Below are 25249 nucleotides of genomic sequence, written 5' to 3' on the forward strand. Positions count from 1 at the left end.
ACAGGTTCTGGGAACCAGCCTTGAATCAATTTATATTTGTCCCATCTCCTCTCAAAGATCAACTTATTGACCAAACTCTAGACCACTTCTGACTCTATAAAGTAGTCCCTTTATGACTTGCACTTTGAGCTTCTCTGTCACAGTAGAGTATCATCCAGAGCTCAACTGAAATATTTTGAAATAGTTTCCTTACTTTAACATCTTGAGGCATCGGAGGCCGAACAACCTGAGCTTATTGTGTTCCAGCCCACAGTGCATTGAAAGCAATGAGAGTTTCTTCCATACAAACACAAAAGTCACCTTTCAACCACTATATTCACTAGATTTGCCTCTCTGAAACTTAATCCTCTTTAAAATAAATAAATAAATAAATAAAGTTCCAGGATAATATACAGAATCTTATACAGCGATCTACAAACATCAGCCATGATGGAAGACATTATGAGCCAGGTGTGTGTGTGTGTGTGTGTGTCTGTCTCTCTCTCTCTCTTACTGTATAGCCTCAGCAAAACCATCAGTACGATGTGGAACAACCAGAGTGGGAGTACTGGGAACCATTCTGTCATCATCATCAAAGAAAGGCTGCTGACAACAAACAGGCACATTTAGGCTAGCTGATCCACAGAAACTGAATAATATGGTCAAAGTTCACAACACACATCTCTTACCATACTGCCTATTCCAGGAGTCAGCTGAGGTCCACGTCCTGACGATGGTCTGCGCAGCTGAGAGGCCTGTCTCTGATTCACACACAGACACCATTACTGTCAGAGTGCTGCTTTCTTCTCCTCTTATATTTCCATGTAATGATTTTACCATTCACTATTGATCGGTATTGTTAATCAGTCTTTGCTGATTGGCATTGTGATTTCAGGTGGCTTTATATAACACCAAATAACTGGACAGTATATGTATTAATTTGACTTGCTTAAAACTCCCAGATGAATCTAAACAAAACGCTTTTGGCATCTTTCTACTAAACTCTTAATTAAACTGCATCACTCATTTAGCCGATGTGGATAACAAACCTGCCTCCTGTTCATGATAAGTAAGCTCACTCCAAATCCAAAACATATATTTTGAATGGAACAACAATAAAAAAAAGAAATGTCTGTTAGGTTATCACCTGTGTTTGTGGGGGACCCAGCTCAGGAGCAGGAGGCTGGATGTAGAGGCGAGGTGGGAGTGGGTGTGGGGGCCTTCGTGTGTGTGGCATCCGGGGTGTGAGGGAGGATGAGGAAGGTGAGGGGGCAGAGGTTGGAGGAAGGTGTAAAGGGTCTCTAGGGTGGTCGGACTCTGATGGGGCATCACCGCTGCCTTCACCTGGAAGAGATGAGTGTGTCAGGTTGCGATTTTGAGAGAAGCATGCATGAAATGAGATGTCTGTGAAGGTTCTCAGTCATCCAGGTCATCGTAGTCAAAGGAGCTTGCAAAGAAAAGCGTCTGGACTTCTTTAAGTTGCTTGCACACGTTTCACCTCTCATCCGAGAAGCTTCTTCAGTTCTAAGGTCAAATGGTGGAGAGTCCCAGATATAAACCTAGTGGGAGAAACCCCCCACAGAGGGACAAAAGGACCCCCTGATGATCCTCTAATCGCCTGAGCCAAGGTGTGAAACTGGGTGTGGGTCCCAATCAGCCAGAGTTTCGGGTGTGTTCATTGTGAAACCTGGCCCCACCTTATCATGCGAATTCCTGAGGTCAGATGGCCCAGGATGTGAGTGGGCATTAAGGCGTCTGGGGAGGGAACTCAAAACTGGATTATAGATGGCAGAGAGTTGGTGTCATAAACCCCCGCCTCTGTTCAAAGATGGTCGCTCACAGTGGACATAGATGGCTTCTTTCACTCCTCTTTCAAACCATCTGTCCTCTCTGTCCAAAATGTGAACATTGGCATCCTCGAAAGAGAGTCCTTTATCCTTAAGATGCAGATGGACTGCTGAGTCTTGTCCTGTGGAGGTGGCTCTTCTGTGTTGTGCCATGCGCTTGTGAAGTGGCTGTTTGGTCTCTCCAATGTAGATCTATAATCTATAATCCATCTATAATCCAGTTTTGAGTTCCCTCCCCAGACACCTTAATGCCCACTCACATCCTGGGCCATCTGATCTCAGGAATTCGCATGATAAGGTGGGGCCAGGTTTCACAATGAACTCACCCGAAACTCTGGCTGATTGGGACCCACGCCCAGTTTCACACCTTGGCTCAGGCGATTAGAGGATCATCAGGGGGTCCTTTTGTCCCTCTGTGGGGGGTTACTCCCACTAGGTTTATATCTGGGACTCTCCACCATTTGACCTTAGAACTGAAGAAGCTTCTCGGATGAGAGGTGAAACGTCTTCAAGTAACTTAAAGAAGTCCAGACGCTTTTCTTTGCAAGCTCCTTTGACCATGAAATGAGATGTAAGCTGGCCTTGGTGCTCACCACTGGCTGTTGGCTCACTGGGGTGCTGTGAGCCTGAGGGTGCTCCACACACACTCTCCTCAGTGTTAGTGCCTTCTGTCAGTTCCTCCCGCCTCTGCTCTTCGGCCTCTCCGCTGTCCTCGTTACTTTCCTCTCCCGCTCTCATTCCGCTGTCAGCAGCATCATTGTCATCTTCATCATCATCCTCATCCTCTTTATACTAACAGACAAAGTTAGAAATTAACACCTGCCATTAGATTAAAACTCAAAACATGGTAGTGAAAAGCAGCAGCACCTCATCATCTTCTTCTTCCTCCTCTTCCTCCTCCTCCTTCTCCTCTCCATCTTTACTCTCGCGGCTCTCGCTGTCGGTGTCGATCACAATCACATCTCGGATGATGGCAGAGCCCTGGGAGGACATCAGGTCAGTGGGAACGGACTGGGACACGCCCTCTTCCTCACTTTCCTTGTCGTCCCCCGATAAGACTGGGAAGCTCTGTTCTGGGAGCTCCTACATCCCAAACATAAAAATCATGTCTTATCACACACCTTTGCAGGCCTGTTTGTGTTCATATGCAAACAATCTGACAAGACATTTCAGTTGTGTGAGCCTTTTTATTTTTTAATGTGCGCTTTATATTCCAACATCATAGCATCATGCAAGTGTTTAAGGTAAATATCCTTTGCATACCCGATTTTGAACAAGATGTGCAGAATAGATGTAAATCACACCCACTGCATGTTACAACTTACACAAGACAGCTTTTAGTCACCCATTTCAGAAATACGGTTTATAATTGTGAATTGTTCACCATGCTGTACATCTGAAATCTTAAATGTAACTTGGCAGTGGAAAGATGAACCAAAGGCCTGAATACTGTGTTTCTGAAGAAACTATCCAGAGGCAGCCTTTTCATTGGCTAGAGCTGGAAAATCAGGTAAAGTAGCTGCTTTCAAAAGCATCTCTGCATTTAGAAATCAGCAGAGATAACTAGCTATCAGCTAACGACTAACTTTAAGTTCTATGGTCATATGACAACCAACATTTACTTGAACCAGAAGAGTTGACTTGACAACAGACCTGATTATCATCTGGTGAATCCTGCCGTTCTTCATCTCTGAGCTCTCCTTCCATCTCCTCATCACCTTCCACCTGAAACACACCAAGGGCCATAGTTTGACTTACATTTATTAAACACACACAGACAACAAAACAACTGATAATGTCGTGCCAAGCTTTTGAGGTTTTGACACAACAGATTAAAATGGCTCCTACTGCAGATATCGAATAGGAAGCTCTGGACTTTTCTTCGTGACATCAGTTAAAATTCCCAGACTTTCATCAGTTTGCAAAACTCAAGTGGCCTGGAACAGGTCTGTCTTTAATCAGCATTCACACAACATAAGATACCCTAGAACTAACAGTTTAAGAATGACAGCACTTCTATTTCTAGTTTCTGGGTTTTTGTGTTTACCTGCATTGCTGCTGTTGCTTTGAGGCGTAGCTTTTTGGTGGTTGGAGGTGTGTGTGAGCTCTCGGGTCTGCTTTCTTCTTCCTCATCATCATCATCATCATCATCTCTGCTTCGCTTTGAAGATGCTTTAGTGGCATCACAAAAACACACCAGGACCTCAGTTAAGAATCTGACCATCAACATTTTCAGTACTATATTTAGTTTTTTTTACTGTTGAGGTGTTTTGTGAGTAAAGTTTCAGGCTTCTCTTTCTGACCTGTTACACTCAGAGAGGAGGGGGATGAGGATGTAGATGGCCGCTCTGCCTCCACGCTGGGCCCTGCATCCTGACTGGCTGCCTGCTGCTGAGTGGGCTGAACAAACGCTGTGGCCTGAGTGCTGCTTGGCTGAGATATGGAGGTGGGTGCATTCACCATACTGGAGCTGGTAGAGTGCACAGAGGCTGATGTATTCATCAGCACTGCTAGGAGAAACACATTTCACTTTGACATATACTGACACATACTGCTTCAAAATCTCAAAGCGCATCTCCAACAGAGATCTACTTTTATTTCAGTTGTCTTCTTCTAGAAGAAAATTGTTGAATGGATGGCCTTCTTGTTCTTACCCTCTTGGCTTTCAGTCTGTGTGGTCGGCATTACTGTGGCCATAGGTGTTGGGACAGGGACAGTTGCCAGGGTAACCAAAGGACGGATGCTGGCTCGAGGCGTGGCCTTGCTGCCAGGAGAGGGACTTGGCTTGTTGCTAGGAGATGGAGTACTTGGGGTGGGTCGGATGTTGGCAGTTGGAGGCTCAGACAGAGTGGAACTGATGGAGAAAAGCGATTTGTTGTGTCTGTTCTACATTTAGAAAAGCTCTCTTTCAGGCTTTGAGAGTTCATACTGGCGTCTTTGTAATGTGGTTTTTAAGTTCATCAAACTACAGCCTCATTACGTCCACTGACTTGACATTGTATGAAACGTTTACAATCATTCAGAGCAATTTATAGTTTACCTTCCTCTGTCTTGTGCAGGACTCTTCAACGATATCTGTCTCTGGTCTGCAGACCTCGTCTGATCACCCATCTAAGGACAAACAGGTGTGTTCTTGATCATTACCACAATCACATGATGGAAATAAATTTAGCAAAGCCAAAGCAAACTAATTACAGGAAAAAATGCGTTTTTTTTTTTACTGTTGCAATTTAGACAAAAAATTATTCAATTCCTCGGGGGAAAAAAAAACAAAACACTTTCTCAAAGTTGTAAAATATTGTTTCCAGAGTATTTTTAAAACGATATTTTGAGAAATTTGCAAATACTTAAAGCATACAATTTGTAATTTTAAAAATATAACCATTTGTAAAATATCTGTATTGTTAAAACCTCAATTTTAAGACAAACAAGGTTTCACATTTGAATTTTGGAACATTTTGAAAAATAAAATATTTAAATATTCATAGAAATACGATTGTAATAACACAAAATGATGGGTTATGTTATCCATAATAAAGGCTCTATTTCTGGTGTTGGTCTAGCACAGTCAGTCACACTTTGCTTCTGTAATATTTTCATCTTAGCTTGTAAAGAAGGTTTTCTTATACCACTTTGGCTTTCTTCTTAATTTTGCGACATACAAACATGCATGCACATTAAAATAACAAATCTGAGTTTTAGCATACCTTTAGACAATTATAACAAGAAAAGGGTGAGTTTTTTCAAAACATGCTCTATGTAATGTGTGCCTTCAAGTCCATCCTGTACCTTAGCTCCACTCTGGTCCTGTGTTTCTTCTCTGGTGTCAGAGTGCGTTTGTGTCTCTCTCCGTTCCCTAAGCTCTCTGTCCAGCCGAAGAAGTCGTCCTTCATACTGAGATTTGAGGGCATTCATTCTCACCTCCAGCTCCTCTTTACTCTGCTTCAGTTCTTCTACCTCCTGACTGAGCTGCTCTTTAGCACCTGAAGGTAAAGGAAGCAAGTCACAAATTTTAGTCACGCTAAGCATATTTGCTTGTTTGTTTGGTGATATTTGTCAGCAGATTTTCATATTATAGTGTTTTTCTGAGCTCACTGTTTAGCTGGTTGATTTTGGTCTTGGCTCCCAGGAAGGCCTTCTTAGTTTTTTCCTCTTTGTCGGCCATCTGCTGTTTGAGCTGCTCCTCTCTGATTTTGCTCTCGGATAGCTAGCGAAAACATTCATAAAAAAAAAAAAAACTGCTTTCACAACATCTAATTTTAATTTAGTGCGTAAAATTCAACATAAGAGACTGTGCTTGCATTAAACGATTATGGAGGGAAATCGAACGACAGTTGGACTTGAATGTAGTTTGGAGTATGTAGGATTCTCAGATACCTCCTGTCTGAGTTTTGCAAGCTCCTCTTGTTGTGCCTGGTTTGCCTCAGCAGCTGCGGTAGCATCACTTGAGTGGACAGACTGGGAACTCTGGTTTTGGCTGGCCTGTGCGGTTCGGCTTGCTTCATTAGCTTGTTTGGCTTCAGTTAGCTGCTCCTTCAGATGTTTTATGTCTGCTTCACGCTCAACAACCGTCTGAAGGGGAGGTAAACGTGCCAAAAAGATTAAAATACCATTTTATGCAAGACATTTAAATTGCCTAAATCTTTTTCTCCAAATTTCACTGAGAAAAAAGTATTATGTTAAATAACATTTTAAAGGAAAGAAGAGGACATTAATTAACAACTCATAGTTCCTAATATAGTCTTCTTCCTCAAATTGACTACTTGCTTGGTTAGTGTTTAGACGATTACAGTAAAAAAGCAAAAAACAAACAAACTGTTCGAGTATTCAGTGTCATCACTTTGCCACTTGGGGAAAAAAGACTGCTCATGGCAAAGGTTTCCCTTCAGGTCTGTCTGGTAGAAAGGCCTTTTTAAAATAACATTGTGAAGTCTACTTTAACACAAACTAGAACCTTTTCTCACAAATAACCAAGTATTTGTTGTAACCAAACTCTGACTGACAGTTGTTAAGTGTAAACCAAATAATCCTGTATTTACTATTGGTTTCAACTACAGTCAAAGTCAAAGTCTGGTTTTTATGTTTGTTGCTCTACCCTTTTTGGCCACACCAACACAACCTTCACTCACTACTTTAACAATTTGTCAGATTCAGTCTTCCTGCAACTTGATCTGTTTAGCACAAACGGAAAACCACGTTGTTTTTGATTGAAGACGATCACATAACAGAGGTAAAAATACAAGGGGATATGACTGGCATTACTAATCCACTGAAAATTGATTGAATGATGTTGATCTCTTTCCTAACCTTCTGCAAGCTCTCCAACTGGCCTTGAAGCTCAGTCACCTGTTAGGAGGTAAGCACAGATACAGAAACTACTTGTTAGTTTACTGCAAATATGACAAAAATACTACATACTGTTAAAAGAAGAAGGCTCATCACCAAGCTGTCAGACTGCAGAAGTAAACTGTTGTGATGTAAACTGAGCCTTTTATCATACTAGGACAATATTTACACAAATATTACATGAAGATGTGAAATGTGCAAAGAATTTGTTTTGTCAAAAATAGTTTTGGTGCATATCAGCACCAGAAAAAAAAAAGATAACTCTTTGACATCACAGAGTTGGGGGGTCATCACATCATCACATGACCTGACATTGTTAATAATTGTTGCTCACCTTACTCTCTGCTTGGCTCAGAGCAGTCTTGAGGCTAGAGATTTCCTGGTCGTGGCTCTGTTGGCTGGTTTGGTGGGTCTGCTGAAGCTCTTTCTGACTGGTGAGGTTCTGCTGAAGGGTTTCTTTAGCCTGCTGAAGCTCCCTTTGGAGCTGCTGAATCTGGTTCTGACGGGCTTGAGCTTGAGACTGAGCTGTTTTTAACTGGTTCTGCACCTTTAAGAAAAAATGAAGCAGGTAATGTGGTTACTGTAGGCCTATTCTCAGATACTGACTGGGATTCTTTTAGATCTGGTGATGGAGCTCATGTGCATTAACAGTCTTTAGACCAATAGTCCAAATAAATAAAAGGTCAACCACAAATCTAGCAAATAGGTAAAATCCCTGTTCCTGCAAGAATTCTCACCTGCTGGGTGTGACTCTTAGCTTGTTGAAGCTCTTTCTGATTTTGGGTTAGTTGGTTCTGATTCTGCTGCAGTTGAGTCTGGGTCTGGGACAGCTGGGACTGGAGCTGTAGGATCAAAGACATGACAGAGCCAATGGCATGATGAATCTACACGCTATCTGCTATCTGAGCTAGCAGCTATCTGAATATGGTGTTCATTTTTCCCATCTGTGAATAAAGACTTGCAGGCAGTTTCACCTAACTTTGTCAAACCGTACCTGTGTCAGCTGGTTTTGGACCTCCTGGACCTTTTCCTTGAGCTGCTGGTTTTCCTTCTGGGCTCTTTCCAGCTCCTGCAGGGACTTCTGGGCCTGGTGAAAAACTGACAATTAAACTAAAAGAAACAGAACCACTATTGCATCTCTGTGTATCTCAATACACATAAATATCACACATAATTATGTGTGATAAATAAAACTAGGAGATATTTTTTGCTCTGAATTGACTTCAATCATTAAGTATCAAAGTTATTTGGGTGGACTGCTGATTAACTGGATAGGAATTGATCTAGATGCATAGAGCAGAACTTTTTTGTTCCAAATATCTTAAATCCCTCCATGAGCCTTTTTTTATTTTTTGGTAAATATGATAAAAAATTAAGTTGGGAAAAAAAATAAAGACTTGCGCTGGTCATGTTTAACTTTGCTCACCTCCTCCTGTTTTTTCTGCACTTCTCCTTTCAGGGCACTCAGCTCCTCCTGGGTCTTGCTGAGCTGCTCCTGAGCTTTATTCAACTCCTGCTGTACCTCCTGGTTTGGAGCCACCTCGCTTCCTGCTTTAGTAGCTGTTTCACTGACCAGCTGGAAAAGACAAACATAAATCCCCATTGCAGTTGTTCTCCACGGTCAATGGGTCCAAACCGTTTCCACAAACCTATCGCCGCACCTTGTCATGCTGGGCTTTGAGCTCCTCGTACTGGGTTTTATAGCGTCGTCCAATCTTCTTCACCTGGGTTATGGTCTTGTTCTTCTCCACAATGTCATTGTTTTTTGTTTCCAGGTCTTTCTTCAGAGAGTCTCTTTCGGACGTCAGGCGGGCAACAGACTCTCTGAGGCCATGTAGCTGCGACTGAGCTGAATTTCCACTCGCACTGGATCTGATTCACACATAATCATCTGTGTAAGGTTATTTTTTTGGATGCATTGATCAATTTTCTACTGAGTTGCTGGAAATTAGGTTCCGATCACTTAGGCAGCAAAACTGCAAAAGTCTGGTACAAACCACACAAAAGAAACTAGAGTTGGGAAAGTACCGTTCAGTTCACCTTTGTGGCGTTAGTGTATTTAACAGGTGTAAGCCTGTGTGTGTTGCTCTACCTGGCCAGCTCAGCCTTCAGCTTGGCTGTCTCCTCAGCCAGCTGTGTGATGCGCTTCTGTTGAGCCTCTCTCTCCGTGGTGAGTTTCTGTCTCTCCTCAACATCACCGTCTTTCTGTTGGCTGATCAGTTGCTGTAAAAATCAAAATCACAAATCTTCTAAATCTTTTGCTTGCTGACTGAATGTATAAACTACTACACTATGGAGCCACTATGTTACAGAAATGAGAGAGAGAGAAAAAAAGCATTTACACATGTACTCAACCTCCTCCACAGAGTGGCATTACCTGATTTTTTGCTTTTAATCGTTTAAAGTCTTCCTCCAACAGCCTCTTGTCAGCCTGCAGGGAGCCATTCTTCTCTGACAGCACAGACAGAGAGTGATGCAGAGGGCTGATGTCTGACTGGAGTTTTGTGATCTGGTGAGACACAATGTTGGGCGTTTTAAAGCTTGCTGCATGTTTGACACCAGACTCTCTGTATTTGTATCACTTCAGCTGATGTGCACCTTTTGATTTCTGTAACTTGGCACTTTGCAAAGCTCGGTTGAAGACACAAGTATACGATCGTGTTGGTTTTTTACTGCCATTTTAATGACATTCCAGTACAGAAGCTTAGAGATATATACAATTACAGTGCGATATTGCTACAGTTTGAAAACTTGTAACTTTGTGGGGGGAAAAAAGTCATTTCTTCTGGTTTTGACTTCCTCCCTTCCTATACAAGTGCTTATGTTGTGATATTGCTCGAGCGGTGGCATCTATTGTTTAGGAGAACATAGCAGCGGCTTCTTGCCTCTTATTGACGGATATAAATAGAACTGCCTGATAATATTGCAGCAGCACAAAAAGTAACCAACGTGGTATATACTGTACACAAGAGTAGTTGCAGTAGGCTTCCAGGTATGCTGTAGTGACGATCTGTATTGTAACTGACTCCACAACATTTTGTTATAGAAATTTGCTGCAACTGCTTAAGGTGAAGTATGTCAGGTAAAGGGGGGTACGTTATTTGAACTTGTTTCCAGTAGCAGAGCCATTTCTCTTCAGCTGTTTATTATTGCAGATTGTAACGTTCAATCTTTTTTTTTTTGGAAAATATTATGCATTGAAGATAAGTTATTTTGTCAGTTATAGCTCTTGGAGAGAAAGGTTACAGTTAGAAAAAAAGAAGATGGAACTGGCCAAGACAAACATGAAGACAAATGGTGACATGCAGTGCAGTGCAAACTCACTTTAGCCTGAGCTTGCTGCAGTTCTTGCTCCAGTTTATCTCGGTCCATTTTGAGCATCTTGTTGGTTTCTCGAAGAGCACTGATAGTCTCCATCTTCTTTAGCTGCTCTTCCTGCTGCACTAGAGTTTTTGCTGTAGCCTGACATAGAGGAAGAAACATATACAGAGAAGTAACAAACAGTATTCTCTATTATGTCCTTTGCACATTTAAAAGTCACACTAGCATCCTACTTGCTGCTTATTTTTAAAAACAAAAAAACACTCTTTCTTGCTAAATCCGGTACGGACGCTCTGTACTTACAATACAAGTTTCTGAACTGACTATCAACCTCACAGTGTTCAAGAAGTTGCATAGTAACAAATTTGTGGAAGTAAAGTTTTACAAAGTATAATGAAGCTCTTCATTCTGTAGTAGATTCTCAAATATTAATCAAGGCCTCTTTTTCCTCCAAAAATAACTTGTTGTTTTGTTTTTTGAGCAAACTGATATTATTTACATTTACTCGGCTAAAGTTACAGCATTATGGTGTTTCAAGTGAGGCAAGAGGTGACTCTTATGGCAACAAAAACCAGGACCTCCCACTATATTGGTGTCACAGCTTCACTAATCTAACTAATCTACAGTCACCACACTATATACACCAGCTTTTAATTGACTACGTTATTTGATCCCAAAAGGTTGATTCTGTTCATCTGGACGTAGCGTTTTCAATGGGAGAAACATCTCATCACTCATCCAAGTGACTTCTTGGGATTTACTTACCTGGATGATTGAGCATGGATCAAGATATGTTATTTGATCAAAGGTAAAACAGATCAAACACTTCCCCAACTCATACCTGCATCTTCTCCCTCTCAGCATTTAGGGTTTCTTGTAGTTCCTTTAATTCTCTCTCTTGGTGTTCCACTTGCTGTTTGTAACGAAGAGCCTCTCCGTCAGACGCCTCACATTGCGCTATAGCGATATCCTTTTCCCGCCGCACAAACCTGCACCGCAAACGCACATTTTACACTCAGTTCTACTTTGAACAAGTAAAAGATTTATAATGAAAGAATTATTAGAATTTCATTTCATCATAAGGTGCTTCAGAGGTAACGATGTTTACATACTCTATTATAAAATAAACTGCAGTGTCAGCTATTTCAATACTTTCAATACACAATAACACAAACACTGATCAACCAGCTCGTGTTACAGTACCTGAGTATTTCTAGTATTTGCTCAGTGGTCTTTCCTTCCTCACTGAATGACAAGTCAAGCTGCTGCGGTTGCTGCTGTTGTTGTTGCAGCTGGCGGCTCTTAGCAGCTATTTCATCCATTTGTTCATGCAGGAGGGAATTCTGCTTTCCCAACTCCTCACAGTGACGGCTCTGATTTGACAGATCCTCCTGAATGACAGTCATAGTAAGGACTGTTACGATCATTCACAAACAGTCTTCTAATTACATTTTAATTTTCTTAAACTAAGATTCATAATGTGGTTTGTTCAACTTTATATATCTCAAACAGTTATTCAGACCTGTGTGAAAAGAGGGATGTTAGCTTGCCCGATTAAGATTATTGGGTTGTTGTTCTACCTTCAGCTTTTTCTCTGCTGTACTCCAGGCTGCAGTTTTCTCCTGCAGGAGGGAGGTGGTCTTCTTCAATTCCTCCTCTAACTCCATCTTTTGTGCTGCTCCTTGTTGGAATTTTTTCTTCAGTTCCTGTAGAGCCTCCACATCAGCAGCATGAAGCATTAGCTCCCGCTCATACTTAGCCTGTGCCTCTCCAGCTAGCTTAGTCTGACAGGAGAAGAGAAGGGGAGGGACCTTCAGTTGCATGTCAAGTGTGGTTTTCTTACTGTAGGCAAAAATTAAAAAGAAAATACTGGCAACCACCAGCGTTACCCCTCAGCCTCCTAGTAGACACACTTATACTTATACTCACATATCTATATTATTGCTAATATATATTGTAATATATCTATATCACTAAAGCACTTCTGGATGGATGCAAACTGCATTTCGTTGCCCTGTACCTGTGCATGTGCAATGACAATAAAGTTGAATTCTATTCTATTCTATTCTATTCTATTCTATTCTATTCTATGATATCATTTTCAAAATCCTACATCACCTTGTTGTCAAGTTATAAAGTCCACAAGAGTTTTGGAAAACTTACTCTGTACTTGAATCTCAGTGACCTTGACCTCAAACTCCTTCAAGAATTTCAGTAGATGCACCTATGTTATCAATTTGAAAATCTAGATAACTTCTTTTTTGAGTTATGAAATTCACAAGAATTTTTGAAAATTAGGTCAAGGTCACTGAGATTCAAGCTAATCCAAGATGTACGTTGCCTTGTTTATGAGTTGGTGGTGGGGTGATGACAATACCCCACCACCTTTTTACGGCTGAAGGGTAAAAACTGGTAGGAGTACAGTAGAAACCAAGTATATTAATCAATGCACGTGTGTGTACCTGCAGCAGGCTGTCCTGCACAGCCTTCTGCTCCAGAGTTACAGCAGCAGCTGCCCTCTCCAGAGCCTCCTGTTGCTCTACCCGACTGGCCTTCAGACTGCGTTGCAGCTCACACACCTGTACAAAGAGAGTATAGGAGATTACGGTCATTGCATTATCAAGTTGTCCGTGGATCTATATGTGCCTGAACAATTGAGCTTATTCTATAATTTGCATTTTAAAAACAAATAATTGTTGGTGACTAATTTGTCATATCATTCATAATAATTATGCTCACGTGGGTCATGCAGCACAAAGTTATTAAAGTTGTGATGGTGAAGGCAAACATGGCTGGAAGCGTTACTGCTGGAGATTCAATTCCCAAAAGAGCAGCTACTTTAGTGGTGTGGAATTATTTTAGATACAAACCAGCATATACACAACAGACCAGTGCAAAAAGCCTGTAATGTCGAAGGGGGGAAATATCTCTAACTTATTTCACCTTCTTAAGCATCAGCACCCAAGCCTGTATCAGGAATGTCTGAAAGCCTGGGAGGAAAGCTCTGCAGCTAATGCTACAAACTAAAACAAAGTAAGCTAGTTCAGCATGGCATCACCAAGTCTCTCGCCAGTTGCATGACTTGATGCATTCTCAATGATCCAGGTAAGTAAATCCCAAAAGGTTGATTCTATTCACCTGGACATAGACGATATTACCCAAACTGTCACCATTTGTTTGCCAAAAGATATGATATGATTTCAAGACGGCACTCCCAGACTCATTGTTATCTGTGAATTACTATGTACTAACCACAGATTTATAGTCAAGTAGTATGACAGCCTTACCTCAGTCTGAGGCAAAGAGCAGGGGGAGAAATTAGTTTTATACTTCTTAAAGTTATTGCACTTTTTAAGGTAGTTTTCATAGAATATTTCAAGTCAATGTGTTACGTTTATTTTGTCAAATGAATAACAACCAATTTTTTCTGTATTTTGGAAAATTTATCGCTATCGTGGTAATACTCTGAAATATCGTGTTTGGGCCATATTACCCATTCCTACACCAAGTGGGTCCTCAGTTGGGTACTGATTTGGGATGCAGACGATAAAACACACGGTATAGGGATTAGTAGAAAAACCTGAATTAAGCCATCTTCAGGGCTTACTTTCCTACTGACAATGGCATACACAATTAATCATGTGGCTGCCAGTTAATGATCATTGCCATGAGAGTAGAAATAGCTGATGCTCTGTTAAAGCATTTTTGAAAAGCACCTTATATACAAATGTGCAAATAGTTTGTGACTGCCTGGCTTATTTTTTCACGTTTCTTGTTGCCTTTGTATTGTACGTATGGTAGAATCTTGAAGTCGACATCGAGTCAACATTTACAGCTGTGGTCAGAAGTTGACATCATGGGTGTGAATGTGATGGTAAATTTGGCATACAGCCGTAATGACGTAAAAGAAATCAACACAGGGACAAAAATTATACATACAGGCTCAAATATACAAACACTGACTTAAATGTTTTACAAAGGTTCTACAATGTATTTTAACTTGACATAGTCAAAGCCTATTTACTTCTCATTGGTCATCATGATTGACTCTAACTGCTAGTTTTTCTTTGCCAGCATAAAAATGTATTTGTCTGAAATGAAAATTAGATTGACCAATATACAACAATGGGAAAGTGCCAGAAATTCAGCAAAGATCTAAGAAATTATAGATTTACACAAGTCGGGAAGGTTTAGTGGAGCAATTTCTAAACAAATGTAGATTCCAAATTTTGTTCAAATTCAAGTTATTCAGTGTGTCTTTTTCCAGACCATGGCAAACTAACACAAGAACCTCCAAGGCTCAAGCCCGGAAACTGCTGAAACACCACTGTCACGGTCCACATTGAAGCAAGTTTAATGTAGCCGTGGACTGAGTGGGTGACATCCAAGAAAGAACCCCCTAGTCTAAAATTAACACTTTCAAGCTCAACTTTGCAGCTGCCCACACAGGCACTTGTTTTTAAAGTCATTACAGATGTATGCTGTTCAATTGTTCCACTCTATTCTAAGAGATCAGTAAAAGTCTAAATTACTATAACATTTATCCCTGATAAGTGTATATATGCAAACTTATGACCACAGCACTAAGTAAACGTGTGCTTGTATCAGAACTAGAGATGGCACGATACCACTTTTTTATGTCCGATACCGATATCATAAATTTGGATATCTGCCGATACCGATATGAATCCGATAGTGTTTTTTAATCAACAAAACTGTTTTTTAAATATCTTGCTGCATTTTGTATAAGTTCATACTCAAGTTTAAAACAACAACTACACTAAAGCTATTCTGTTATACCTGTATGCAAAAAAAAAATATTTCATAGTTCAGCAATACTGATCAATCTAATAAACTTAAACCTACACCATCCTCCCTATTCTGGTATTTTAAAGAGTACTTAGCATAAATATTAAGCAACCTAACTAATAGGGTTCCAACTCCCAGCAACAACAAAAATAAATAAATAAAAAATAGGGAACCACCCCTCACGCTCCACCTCATGATGCTTAATCGACGTAATCAACCTTAATTTGATGCAGTGTGAAAAAAAATGCACAGAAATCAATTATTTTTCAAGAAATATTAAATAGATTCAACATCTTTCTTCAACAAAATTGCAGACTGCACAGATGGTACCTTCCCAAAGGAAAATGTACTATAGCTTACTAGGGTATATATATTAGACTTAATAGTTACTATATACAGTAATTGACACACACACACACCGGGTTGCTAGCGAAGCTCCAAATGCTATCCAGACCACCGACAGGTCCCGCATGCCACAGCCGCTCTATCACGTGATGCATACTGCTCCGACTGCTAACGTTCTGAGGTGAGTTACGGCGTGTTGCAAGTTTTGTGAGGTGCTTTCGTGATATTTAATGGATCGGATTACATTTTTTATTTTTCTCCGATATCCGATCCAGTAATTTAGGTCAGTATCGGACCGATACCGATACGTAATATCGGATCGGTCCATCTCTAATCAGAACACATGTTAAATTATAACTCACTTGTTTCTCCACTGCACCCACAGCCTTTCTTCTTTCCTCTTGCTCTTGCTGCTTCATTTTCTCCAACTCTAAAATCTTCTTCTCCAGCTGCTTCTGCACCTCTTCCGACTCTTTCAGACGAACCTCCAGAGGAGAACGTAGCTAAAGCATGAAGAAAGGTCAGTATGAGAGTATGTTAAAAGGTGCACAGAGCAAGGAAGTACAGTATTTAGTAGTATTTAGGAGCGGTACCTCCTTCTCTTTCTCTAGACTGTCTTCCAGAGTCAGCACCACGGATCTATACTGCTCTACAGAGGCATTAGCACTCTTCAGCTGCTCCTCTAATTCACTCTTTTTCTCCTCAACACTGTGCAGGAGACCTTTCACCTCTGAGAGCTCCTGCTCTGATTGGCTGGGTAGCTGGGAGGCTGCTGGGACTGGAGAGCGCACTGTGGGAGACATTACTATTGTTTTACAGCTGACTTTGAGTATACAGGTACATTAACCCTTTGTACGGCCATAATAACTTACCTCTCAACGGTGCTCGGAGGCCTACGGCCCTGGTAACTGGCGTGGTGGTGGTGCTGGAGGTGGTGGTAGCCTCAGAGGAGGTAGCAGAGGCCAGCTGGGCTTTCAGTGCTGCCACCTGCTGTTCAGAGCTACGCAGCAGCTCCCTGGTCTTCTGCTGCAGTGTGTTTTGGGTCTCCAGCTGCTTCTTAGCTTCTAACAACTGAGCCTGTAGAGCAAATGGAGGTTACAAAGGAACAAGGAATGAAACTCTTATAACACACACACACACACAATCAGTCTATCAGTCTACTCGAGCCATGCGCTCTCCAACAACGTTTACAATGAAAGAAATAAACACAAATATTATACATACGTCCATAGTACGCCCAAGGGCATGTCTCTGTGCCACTTCCTGTTCTAGTCTGGTCTTCATCGAAGCCAGTTCTGACTCCAGTTGTTCTATCTTGTTGTTCAGATGCTGGCGTGTCTCTGTTTCTGCACGCTCCATTGTCAACTGGACATGACATCCCAAGAAAGTGAATTTAACACTTTTAAACTTTAGACATGCTTTATACCTATACTGAAGGAGAAAGAGATGACTACCAAAACAGGTGTTCAGAGTAGTCTAAAGCTTTGGTATATTTACATACACCTCATACTACGGCTGGGCCATATTATACTTCACTTTATACTTTATAATGTTAGGCAATGATAAGAAAATGACATAAAATGTGCATGCGCGGTGCCTTTGTTTTCATACGCACATGGCAGAAAAAGCATGGCGGCGACAGAAAACAAGAAGGGCAAAAGTGGATTGTTGAATGAAACAGATGAACAAGAATTGTTTTCAAAACCTGCAACTTCAGTGATGTGAAACTGGTTTGGTTTTTGTCCGTCAGATACCCACCACATTTTTTATAGAACATGCAAGTGGACCGTCGTTATTAACGTATTTTCTGCACTATAATGGGGCGACCGTGGTTCAGGGGGTTGGGAAGCTCATCTTGTAACCAGAAGGTTGCCGGTTTGATCCCCAGCTCTGTTTGTCTTAGTCATTGTGTCCTTGGGCAAGACACTTCACCTACCGCCTACTGGTGATGGCCAGAGGGGCTGATGGCGCGATATGGCAGCCTCGCTTCTGTCAGTCTGCCCCAGGGCAGCTGTGGCTACAACTGTAGCTGCCTTCACCAGTGTGTGAATGTGAGAGTGAATGAATAGTGGAATTGTAAAGCTCTTTGAGGGTCTCAAAAAGCGCTATATAAATGCAATCCATTATTATTATTATTATTATTATTATTATAATAAGGCACTCTTAAAAGCCTTTAATTTTCTCAAAAATGAACAGTGCACCTTAAAATCTGGTGTGCCTTATGTATGAATTCTGGTTGTGCTTACTGACCTCGAACTCATTTTATGCTCAAAAATCTGTCAAAAAATGTCTTAGTATGACTTTGGTAAGCTACGAAGGCACGCTACTTGATGGATTGTCAGAGCATAACAGCTACCGTAGTCAGGAGCCTAGCGGAGTAATACGTACTGCGCTTCAACATAATATTACCGTATTGTGTGTGTGTATAAGGACCCCAAAATGGCACCTGTTAAGAGATATGCGTATGAAGCACATTTTAAACTCAAGGCTATCAATCGCGCAGTAGAACATGGGAACAGAGAATTCAGCATTAATGAGTCAATGGTACAGAAGTGGAGGAAGCAAGAAGATAGACTTATCTGACTGATTTGTTTCGCTTAATGTGCCTTATAATCCCGTGCACCTTACGGTCCAAAAAATACGGACTTGACTTATTTATTTGGCACACTGCAGTTTCATATTGCAAAGCACCTCTTTTTAACTTTTGTGGATATTATACATGGTTATGCTCAGGATATGTCAGCCCATTTCCACTGAAAATGCCTTTTGGTTAAACTATCAGCAAGGAATTTGCATTTGCACTGTTACATTTTTATACAGGGAGTGCAGAATTATTAGGCAAATGAGTATTTTGTCCACATCAACCTCTTCATGCATGTTGTCTTACTCCAAGCTATATAGGCTCGAAAGCCTACTACCAATTAAGCATATTAGGTGATGTGCATCTCTGTAATGAGAAGGGGTGTGGTCTAATGACATCAACACCCTATATCAGGTGTGCATAAGTATTAGGCAACGTCCTTTCCTTTGGCAAAATGGGTCAAAAGAAGGACTTGACAGGCTCAGAAAAGTCAAAAATAGTGAGATATCTTGCAGAGGGATGCAGCAGTCTCAAAATTGCAAAGCTTCTGAAGCGTGATCATCGAACAATCAAGCGTTTCATTCAAAATAGTCAACAGGGTCGCAAGAAGCGTGTGGAAAAACCAAGGCACAAAATAACTGCCCATGAACTGAGAAAAGTCAAGCGTGCAGCTGCCAAGATGCCACTTGCCACCAGTTTGGCCATATTTCAGAGCTGCAACATCACTGGAGTGCCCAAAAGCACAAGGTGTGCAATACTCAGAGACATGGCCAAGGTAAGAAAGGCTGAAAGACGACCACCACTGAACAAGACACACAAGCTGAAACGTCAAGACTGGGCCAAGAAATATCTCAAGACTGGTTTTTCTAAGGTTTTATGGACTGATGAAATGAGAGTGAGTCTTGATAGGCCAGATGGATGGGCCCGTGGCTGGATTGGTAAAGGGCAGAGAGCTCCAGTCCCACTCAGACGCCAGCAAGGTGGAGGTGGAGTACTGGTTTGGGCTGGTATCATCAAAGATGAGCTTGTGGGGCCTTTTCGGGTTGAGGATGGAGTCAAGCTCAACTCCCAGTCCTACTGCCAGTTTCTGGAAGACACCTTCTTCAAGCAGTGGTACAGGAAGAAGTCTGCATCCTTCAAGAAAAACATGATTTTAATGCAGGACAATGCTCCATCACACGCGTCCAAGTACTCCACAGCGTGGCTGGCAAGAAAGGGTATAAAAGAAGAAAAACTAATGACATGGCCTCCTTGTTCACCTGATCTGAACCCCATTGAGAACCTGTGGTCCATCATCAAATGTGAGATTTACAAGGAGGGAAAACAGTACACCTCTCTGAACAGTGTCTGGGAGGCTGTGGTTGCTGCTGCACGCAATGTTGATGGTGAACAGATCAAAACACTGACAGAATCCATGGATGGCAGGCTTTTGAGTGTCCTTGCAAAGACAGGTGGCTATATTGGTCGCTGATTTGTTTTTGTTTTGTTTTTGAATGTCAGAAATGTATATTTGTGAATGTGGAGATGTTATATTGGTTTCACTGGTAAAAATAAATAATTGAAATGGGTATATATTTGTTTTTTGTTAAGTTGCCTAATAATTATGCACAGTAATAGTCACCTGCACACACAGATATCCCCCTAAAATAGCTAAAACTAAAAACAAACTAAAAACTACTTCCAAAAACATTCAGCTTTGATATTAATGAGTTTTTTGGGTTCATTGAGAACATGGTTGTTGTTCAATAATAAAATTATTCCTCAGAAATACAACTTGCCTAATAATTCTGCACTCCCTGTATAGCTTTAATGCACATAAAAAACAGCTGAGTGAAAATAAATTGATGGGGTTTTTTTTTTTACACTAATAAAGTTGTGGAATTATATCGATATCAGTTATATCGTTATCGCAAATTTTCCAATATATATATCGTGCTAAATATTTTTGTCCATATTGCCCTGCCCTACCTCATACATATAGAAATTTCCAAAAGCATCCTGTCTCCAAACCCTGCTGCTGTAATATGGTACCTGTATGGTCTTGAGGTTGGTGAGCAACAAGTTTTGGTTACGTTGTTCAGCCAGCATGGCTTCCTTCTCTCGACTGAGTCGACTCTCTGCTTGTCTCAACATGTCTCTCTCTTTTGTCAGGTTCTCCACACGCACCTACAGACAGAGGCAGGTTACTGACAAAATGACAAAGGTGACAAAAGTGCCCATGAAACAACAAATATGACCATGAACTTGATCCAAATTCAGAGGATCATATATGTAATATTTTGTTCTTGCTCTCACCAAGAAAGATTATTTTTGTTTTGTCTCGTTCAGACCCAAAAGTACACATGATTAGAATTTTAACTTACTAGGGAGCACATTCATTTCCCTTTTTATTCCGTTTATGTTTATGAAGCAACTGCAAAAGCTACGTGAACATAAATTGCTAACTGGTTATGCCTTTATGGGGCAGTCTGGTTTTATTTTTAACATGTAGGTGTCATGTGTGGCTCAGCCATTAAACTGCGAATCCGCCAATGCTAAAAGATGCTTGAAGTAAATGTGGAATTGAAGCCTAAAACGCACATTGATACAGTCTACTATAACCTTTCTTCCCAATCATTCATAGTGACGTTTAATGTACTTCCAAGGTGAGTTAATATAAACTTCTCAGACATATCACAGGTGTTTAATAGACCAAACCAGAAAGAACTCTGGAGTATTGAAAATCCTCTCTTGTTTTGATCAACTCAGGCCGCTGAAACCTAATGTACAGAGAGGCAGATGTACTTTTGGGCCATTTCCATTGCAAAGAGAGAAAAGAAGGCGCGGAAATTTTACAAGACAAAAATCTGTCAACCGGTCTTTTAGGTTAAAAAGCAGACAGACCCATTAGTCTAGCAAAATAAGTTATAAATAAAACTCCTTGCAGTGGTCAAGTGACCCAGCTGTAAATTAAGTTACGGTATTACAAGTACAAAAAACAAAACAAAACATGTGCCTAAATTAAGCTACTATGTTAATATTATCTTAGGAAAATATTGGTTTTAATGTTTAATGTTCTCCATAAGTCCCTTTATCTTTCTAGCCGTCCTGATCCCCACTGCTTGTCTTGCTCACCTCTTCCAGAGCAATTTTTTCATTAGCCTGCCTCAGGTCCTGGCTCATTGTGTGGATAATGTGCTCGTGTCGCTGGGCTGTTACAGACATCTTTTGGTTCCTCTCCTGAAGGATAACGATCTCTCGGCGGTATGCTGATACAGCCTCCTGGAGTATTTCGTATCTGGTATTTAGAAACACACACAGATCTCAGCCTTTAAAAATAAATCCTGGCAACTCCCAGTACTACCCCTAAGCCTCCTGGTAGACACACCAATGGTATCAATGCTACATCACTTTGTTTTTAAGTTATTGCATTCACAAGATTGAGAAAAACTTCTTCTGACCTTGAGGTCACTGACATTCAAACTCGTACAAGATTTTTAATAGATGCAACTATTGTATCAATTTGAAAACTGAGTCACTGCATTTAACGACAATACTCCTTCAGCCGTTTACAGGCGAGCGGTAAAAAAAGCATAAACTGTCACATTAGTGTTTTGTGTCCTAAACCCACCGCTTGTTGCTGAACTCCAGCTGAGAAGTCAGCTTGGCATGGCTGGAGCGGAGTTCCGTCAGCTGCCTTTGCAGCCGATCATTGGTTTCATTCAGTATCCTGTCGTTCTCTGCCTTCTCCTTCTTATACAGCGCGAAGGCGTCATTGAGCTGGGAACAGACGGACATCAGAAGAGCTTCAAGAATTCGATTCCTAACTCAACATTCACTTTCATATAGAGATGTGCTCGTGTGTACCTGTTTTAAAGCTGCTTTTGTCTGAGCATTCGGTGCCGACTCTGCAGCAGCAGCTCTCTGAGGAGTAGAGCGAGTAGCTGGTATTGAAGAGCGGCCCTGTGCAGGTTGGGGAGAAGAGTCTTGACCTGAAGTTGCAAACAAAATAAATAAATAAAAATAAAAGCTTGACTGTGTGTGTATTCACCAACAAAGATGCTACATACAGGTCTTAGTATTTTTTTGTCACCTTGAGGGGGCAGACTGAAGCCAGTGCTCTGTGTCAGCAAAGCCTTGTACATGTCTCTCTGCCTTGCATTTGAATCTGCCAGCTGTTTCTGCTGGTTCCTCTGCTCTCTCAGTTGCTCCACCTCCTTATGCAGTCGATCCACACTGGACTCCAACTCTGATATCCTACAAGAAACCAAGGGCACATACTTCACGTTTAAAATAGACAGATATTTTCCCTGATTAACTACGATAAATAAAGATATCAGTTGACTTCATAATTAACTGGTTGAAAACAGTAATGTGAATACCAAGATAAATAATGTACCATTATTAGCTAAAATGTTATTAATTTGCAATATTGTTAAAAATACTACAATAAAGTATTTAGAATCCCCGTTCCATGACAGGTAAAATAGCTATAATTCAATTTGATAATTTGCAAATGAATTAAACCCCATATTTAATTAAAATAGTGCAAATGCAAGATTTAAAAGGTTGAGTCTGAGTTCACTCTTAGGAACTTGGAAATTTGCAGTTTAGAAAACAAAACAATGTTTAAAATTTTCAGCAGCTCAGTAGTTCGTTGCCTAAAAAGTGTCAAAAAATATTTTCATGGAATGAGTCTGGGCTACATGCTCACCAGTTTAGCCATGCTGTTGCAGAATGTGTTTTAGCATTAATAATAACAAATAAATAATAATGCTGAATTTAATTGCAATCACTTCAATCACTCACCCACAGAGTGGCAGCAAGCCTCTAACGCAGCGGTCTCCAACCTTTTTTGCGCCGCGGACCGGTTTATGCCCGACAATATTTTCACGGACCGGCCTTTAAGGTGTCGCGGATAAATACAACAAAATAAAACTAGTACCGGTACCGAAAAAAGAAGATTTATTCATAACACACGTGAAAAGACCCAGGAAAACCAAGTTAACAATAAAAACAATAACAAAATAACGCTGAAAACCGATAAAAACCCTGAAAACCATACATTCCATACCTGAGCCTCAACTCTCGCGGCCCGGTACCAAACGACTCACGGACCGGTACCGGTCCGAGGCCCGAAGGTTGGGGATCGCTGCTCTAACGCATCTTTTGAGATTCCTTAATCAATCTTTGATCAAATTACCTAAAAACAAATGCTGACTAGTCCTACTATGACTACCACACCAGACATTACAGTCCAATCTTTTGTCATCTCAGTGGCGTGAAGACACAAAACTCCCAATGGTTAGATTGATTTGCTTCTGTACATCCAATTAAAATCACGTCTACTAGTTACTGAAAGTTCAGTGTTAAGACATTTGTGTTACTGCATTGTGGACACAATTGTACACCAATTATAAAAATAAGTAGCAGGGCTAAATATAATAGCCCCATCACATTTACCGTGCTGATGTTACTTGGCTCTGCTGTTTGTCCTTCTCCTCCTCCAGCTCCCTCAGCCTTCCCAGAAGGCTTTGGTTGTGCCTCTGGAGCTCCTCCACACTGCGGAAAGACAGCTGGTGAGGGCTGATCACCTCTGAAGTCCTAGAAATGTCAGCAGAGCTGCCGTCATCCTTGGTCACGTGGTTGCCCCTGGCTTCCTCCAACTCCACCAGAAGACCACACACCTGGAGAGAAATGAATCAGTGCAAGCTCTACTCTGTGTTTGACATTAATAATTTATTATTTCCCCACTCACATGATGGGCATTAAACCTAATCGGATATAACAGCACTAATGAATGAATTTCTTCTGTGTATTGCTCTGAATATCTTAGGCTACGTTCACACTGCAGGCAAAAGTGCATCAAATCTGACTTTTCTGACCCTATGCGACCCATATCCGATCATGGTATGACAGTTTGAACGGCACAAATCCGATATTTTCAAATCCAATGTAGGTCACTTTCGTATGTGGTACTGAATCTGATACATATCTGATATTTTGGAAAGCAACTGCTGTTTGAATGGTCATGTTGCATTAAATCCGTCTTTTACGTCACTGACACAAGACAGACAGCAATTTCAGCGCCAGAGAAGACAGCCTCTCACATCCCAATCCCACCACTCCTGGTTCTGACTCCATGTCCATATATACCTCTGCACGGAGGTAGCAGCCACTGCTGCAAACAAGGCCATTATTACAGCTCTCTTTTTTCTCAGTGTCCTTCTTTCTCTAATTAATTTGTCAAAATTCTGTCGGTTATGACTGTGCCCAAATTGATAGACTGCTGCAACAACACCTACTAGCTCTGTAGCCGCCATTTTTTCTTCCGTAAACAGAGCATGTGTGTGACGTCTTCTCTTGCACATGCAGGCTGCTTTGAGGGCCGTGAACCGTTCACACTAGAGCGCGTTTGCTGTCACATTTTATTTGTAATGTGAACAACCAGACAAAAAAAAAAAAAAATCGTATTTGATCAAAAAAATCGGAATTGAGCATTAAGACCTGCAGTGTGAACGTAGCCTTAGCATACCTGAGCAGATGTATCCTCCAAGAGTCTTTCAATCCTCAGTTTCTCTCTCTCCAGGGTATCACAGTGCTGCTTTACCTCCTCTTTCTCTTTTTGCAAACTGTAGATTTCCTAATGGCAAAAAATGAACAATATGCAAGTTTTATGTAACCAAACAAATCAAAAAGTGAATCAATCGGGGTTATAAAACAGCTGCTTTACTGTCCGAGCTTGCTCCAGTTTGTTGCACAGGGAGGCCATGGATCTCTGCATGCTCTCATACTCCTCCCTCTGTTGTTTCAGGACAGGAGCTTTGGATTCGACCTCCTGAACAATCTCATCCAGCACACGGCTCACTCTCCTCGTCTCTTGCTTCTCCAGCTGAAGCTGTGTCTGACACTCAGCATACGCATTATACAGCTAAACACAGAGACAGCAAAAGAAGAATTCTTAACCACAAACGTCTACACTGCTCTCTACACTACAGTAGTACAGATACACTACTGGAAGGACGATTTACAGCACACTTGA

The 25249-nt window shown here is 41.1% G+C and overlaps 1 protein-coding gene across 3 annotated transcripts in view; it reads right to left on the bottom strand.

Annotated features, from left to right (window-relative positions):
* The window catches only part of LOC309693187 (nucleoprotein TPR-like), a 34129-nt gene that overhangs the window by 2623 nt on the left and 6257 nt on the right, over positions 1 to 25249 (bottom strand). The window contains exons 12-49 of one of the 3 annotated variants that reach the window (XM_082512202.1): positions 24941 to 25138; positions 24743 to 24850; positions 23671 to 23894; positions 22301 to 22464; positions 22075 to 22199; positions 21839 to 21987; positions 21343 to 21505; positions 20260 to 20394; positions 16872 to 17012; positions 16520 to 16724; positions 16241 to 16437; positions 16010 to 16150; positions 12956 to 13072; positions 12074 to 12277; positions 11697 to 11884; positions 11335 to 11482; positions 10497 to 10634; positions 9550 to 9681; positions 9265 to 9395; positions 8834 to 9044; positions 8599 to 8748; positions 8167 to 8259; positions 7910 to 8014; positions 7507 to 7719; positions 7134 to 7172; positions 6204 to 6398; positions 5922 to 6033; positions 5616 to 5809; positions 4867 to 4937; positions 4481 to 4680; positions 4130 to 4333; positions 3874 to 3998; positions 3480 to 3551; positions 2694 to 2909; positions 2420 to 2618; positions 1127 to 1323; positions 669 to 740; positions 494 to 582 (exon numbers count right to left, since the gene is read on the bottom strand). In XM_082512202.1, coding sequence (XP_082368328.1) covers positions 494 to 582; positions 669 to 740; positions 1127 to 1323; positions 2420 to 2618; positions 2694 to 2909; positions 3480 to 3551; positions 3874 to 3998; positions 4130 to 4333; positions 4481 to 4680; positions 4867 to 4937; positions 5616 to 5809; positions 5922 to 6033; positions 6204 to 6398; positions 7134 to 7172; positions 7507 to 7719; positions 7910 to 8014; positions 8167 to 8259; positions 8599 to 8748; positions 8834 to 9044; positions 9265 to 9395; positions 9550 to 9681; positions 10497 to 10634; positions 11335 to 11482; positions 11697 to 11884; positions 12074 to 12277; positions 12956 to 13072; positions 16010 to 16150; positions 16241 to 16437; positions 16520 to 16724; positions 16872 to 17012; positions 20260 to 20394; positions 21343 to 21505; positions 21839 to 21987; positions 22075 to 22199; positions 22301 to 22464; positions 23671 to 23894; positions 24743 to 24850; positions 24941 to 25138 — 5765 coding nt within the window. Of the gene's footprint in view, positions 1 to 493; positions 586 to 668; positions 741 to 1126; positions 1324 to 2419; positions 2619 to 2693; positions 2910 to 3479; positions 3552 to 3873; positions 3999 to 4129; positions 4337 to 4480; positions 4681 to 4866; positions 4938 to 5615; positions 5810 to 5921; positions 6034 to 6203; positions 6399 to 7133; positions 7173 to 7506; positions 7720 to 7909; positions 8015 to 8166; positions 8260 to 8598; positions 8749 to 8833; positions 9045 to 9264; positions 9396 to 9549; positions 9682 to 10496; positions 10635 to 11334; positions 11483 to 11696; positions 11885 to 12073; positions 12278 to 12955; positions 13073 to 16009; positions 16151 to 16240; positions 16438 to 16519; positions 16725 to 16871; positions 17013 to 20259; positions 20395 to 21342; positions 21506 to 21838; positions 21988 to 22074; positions 22200 to 22300; positions 22465 to 23670; positions 23895 to 24742; positions 24851 to 24940; positions 25139 to 25249 lie in introns of all 3 variants that reach the window. The other 2 variants (XM_082512201.1, XM_082512200.1) reach the window with 2 other exon arrangements.

This window comes from Aulonocara stuartgranti, assembly GCF_965226115.1.
Source record: "Aulonocara stuartgranti genome assembly, chromosome: 18".
Taxonomy (NCBI): Eukaryota; Metazoa; Chordata; class Actinopteri; order Cichliformes; family Cichlidae; genus Aulonocara; species Aulonocara stuartgranti.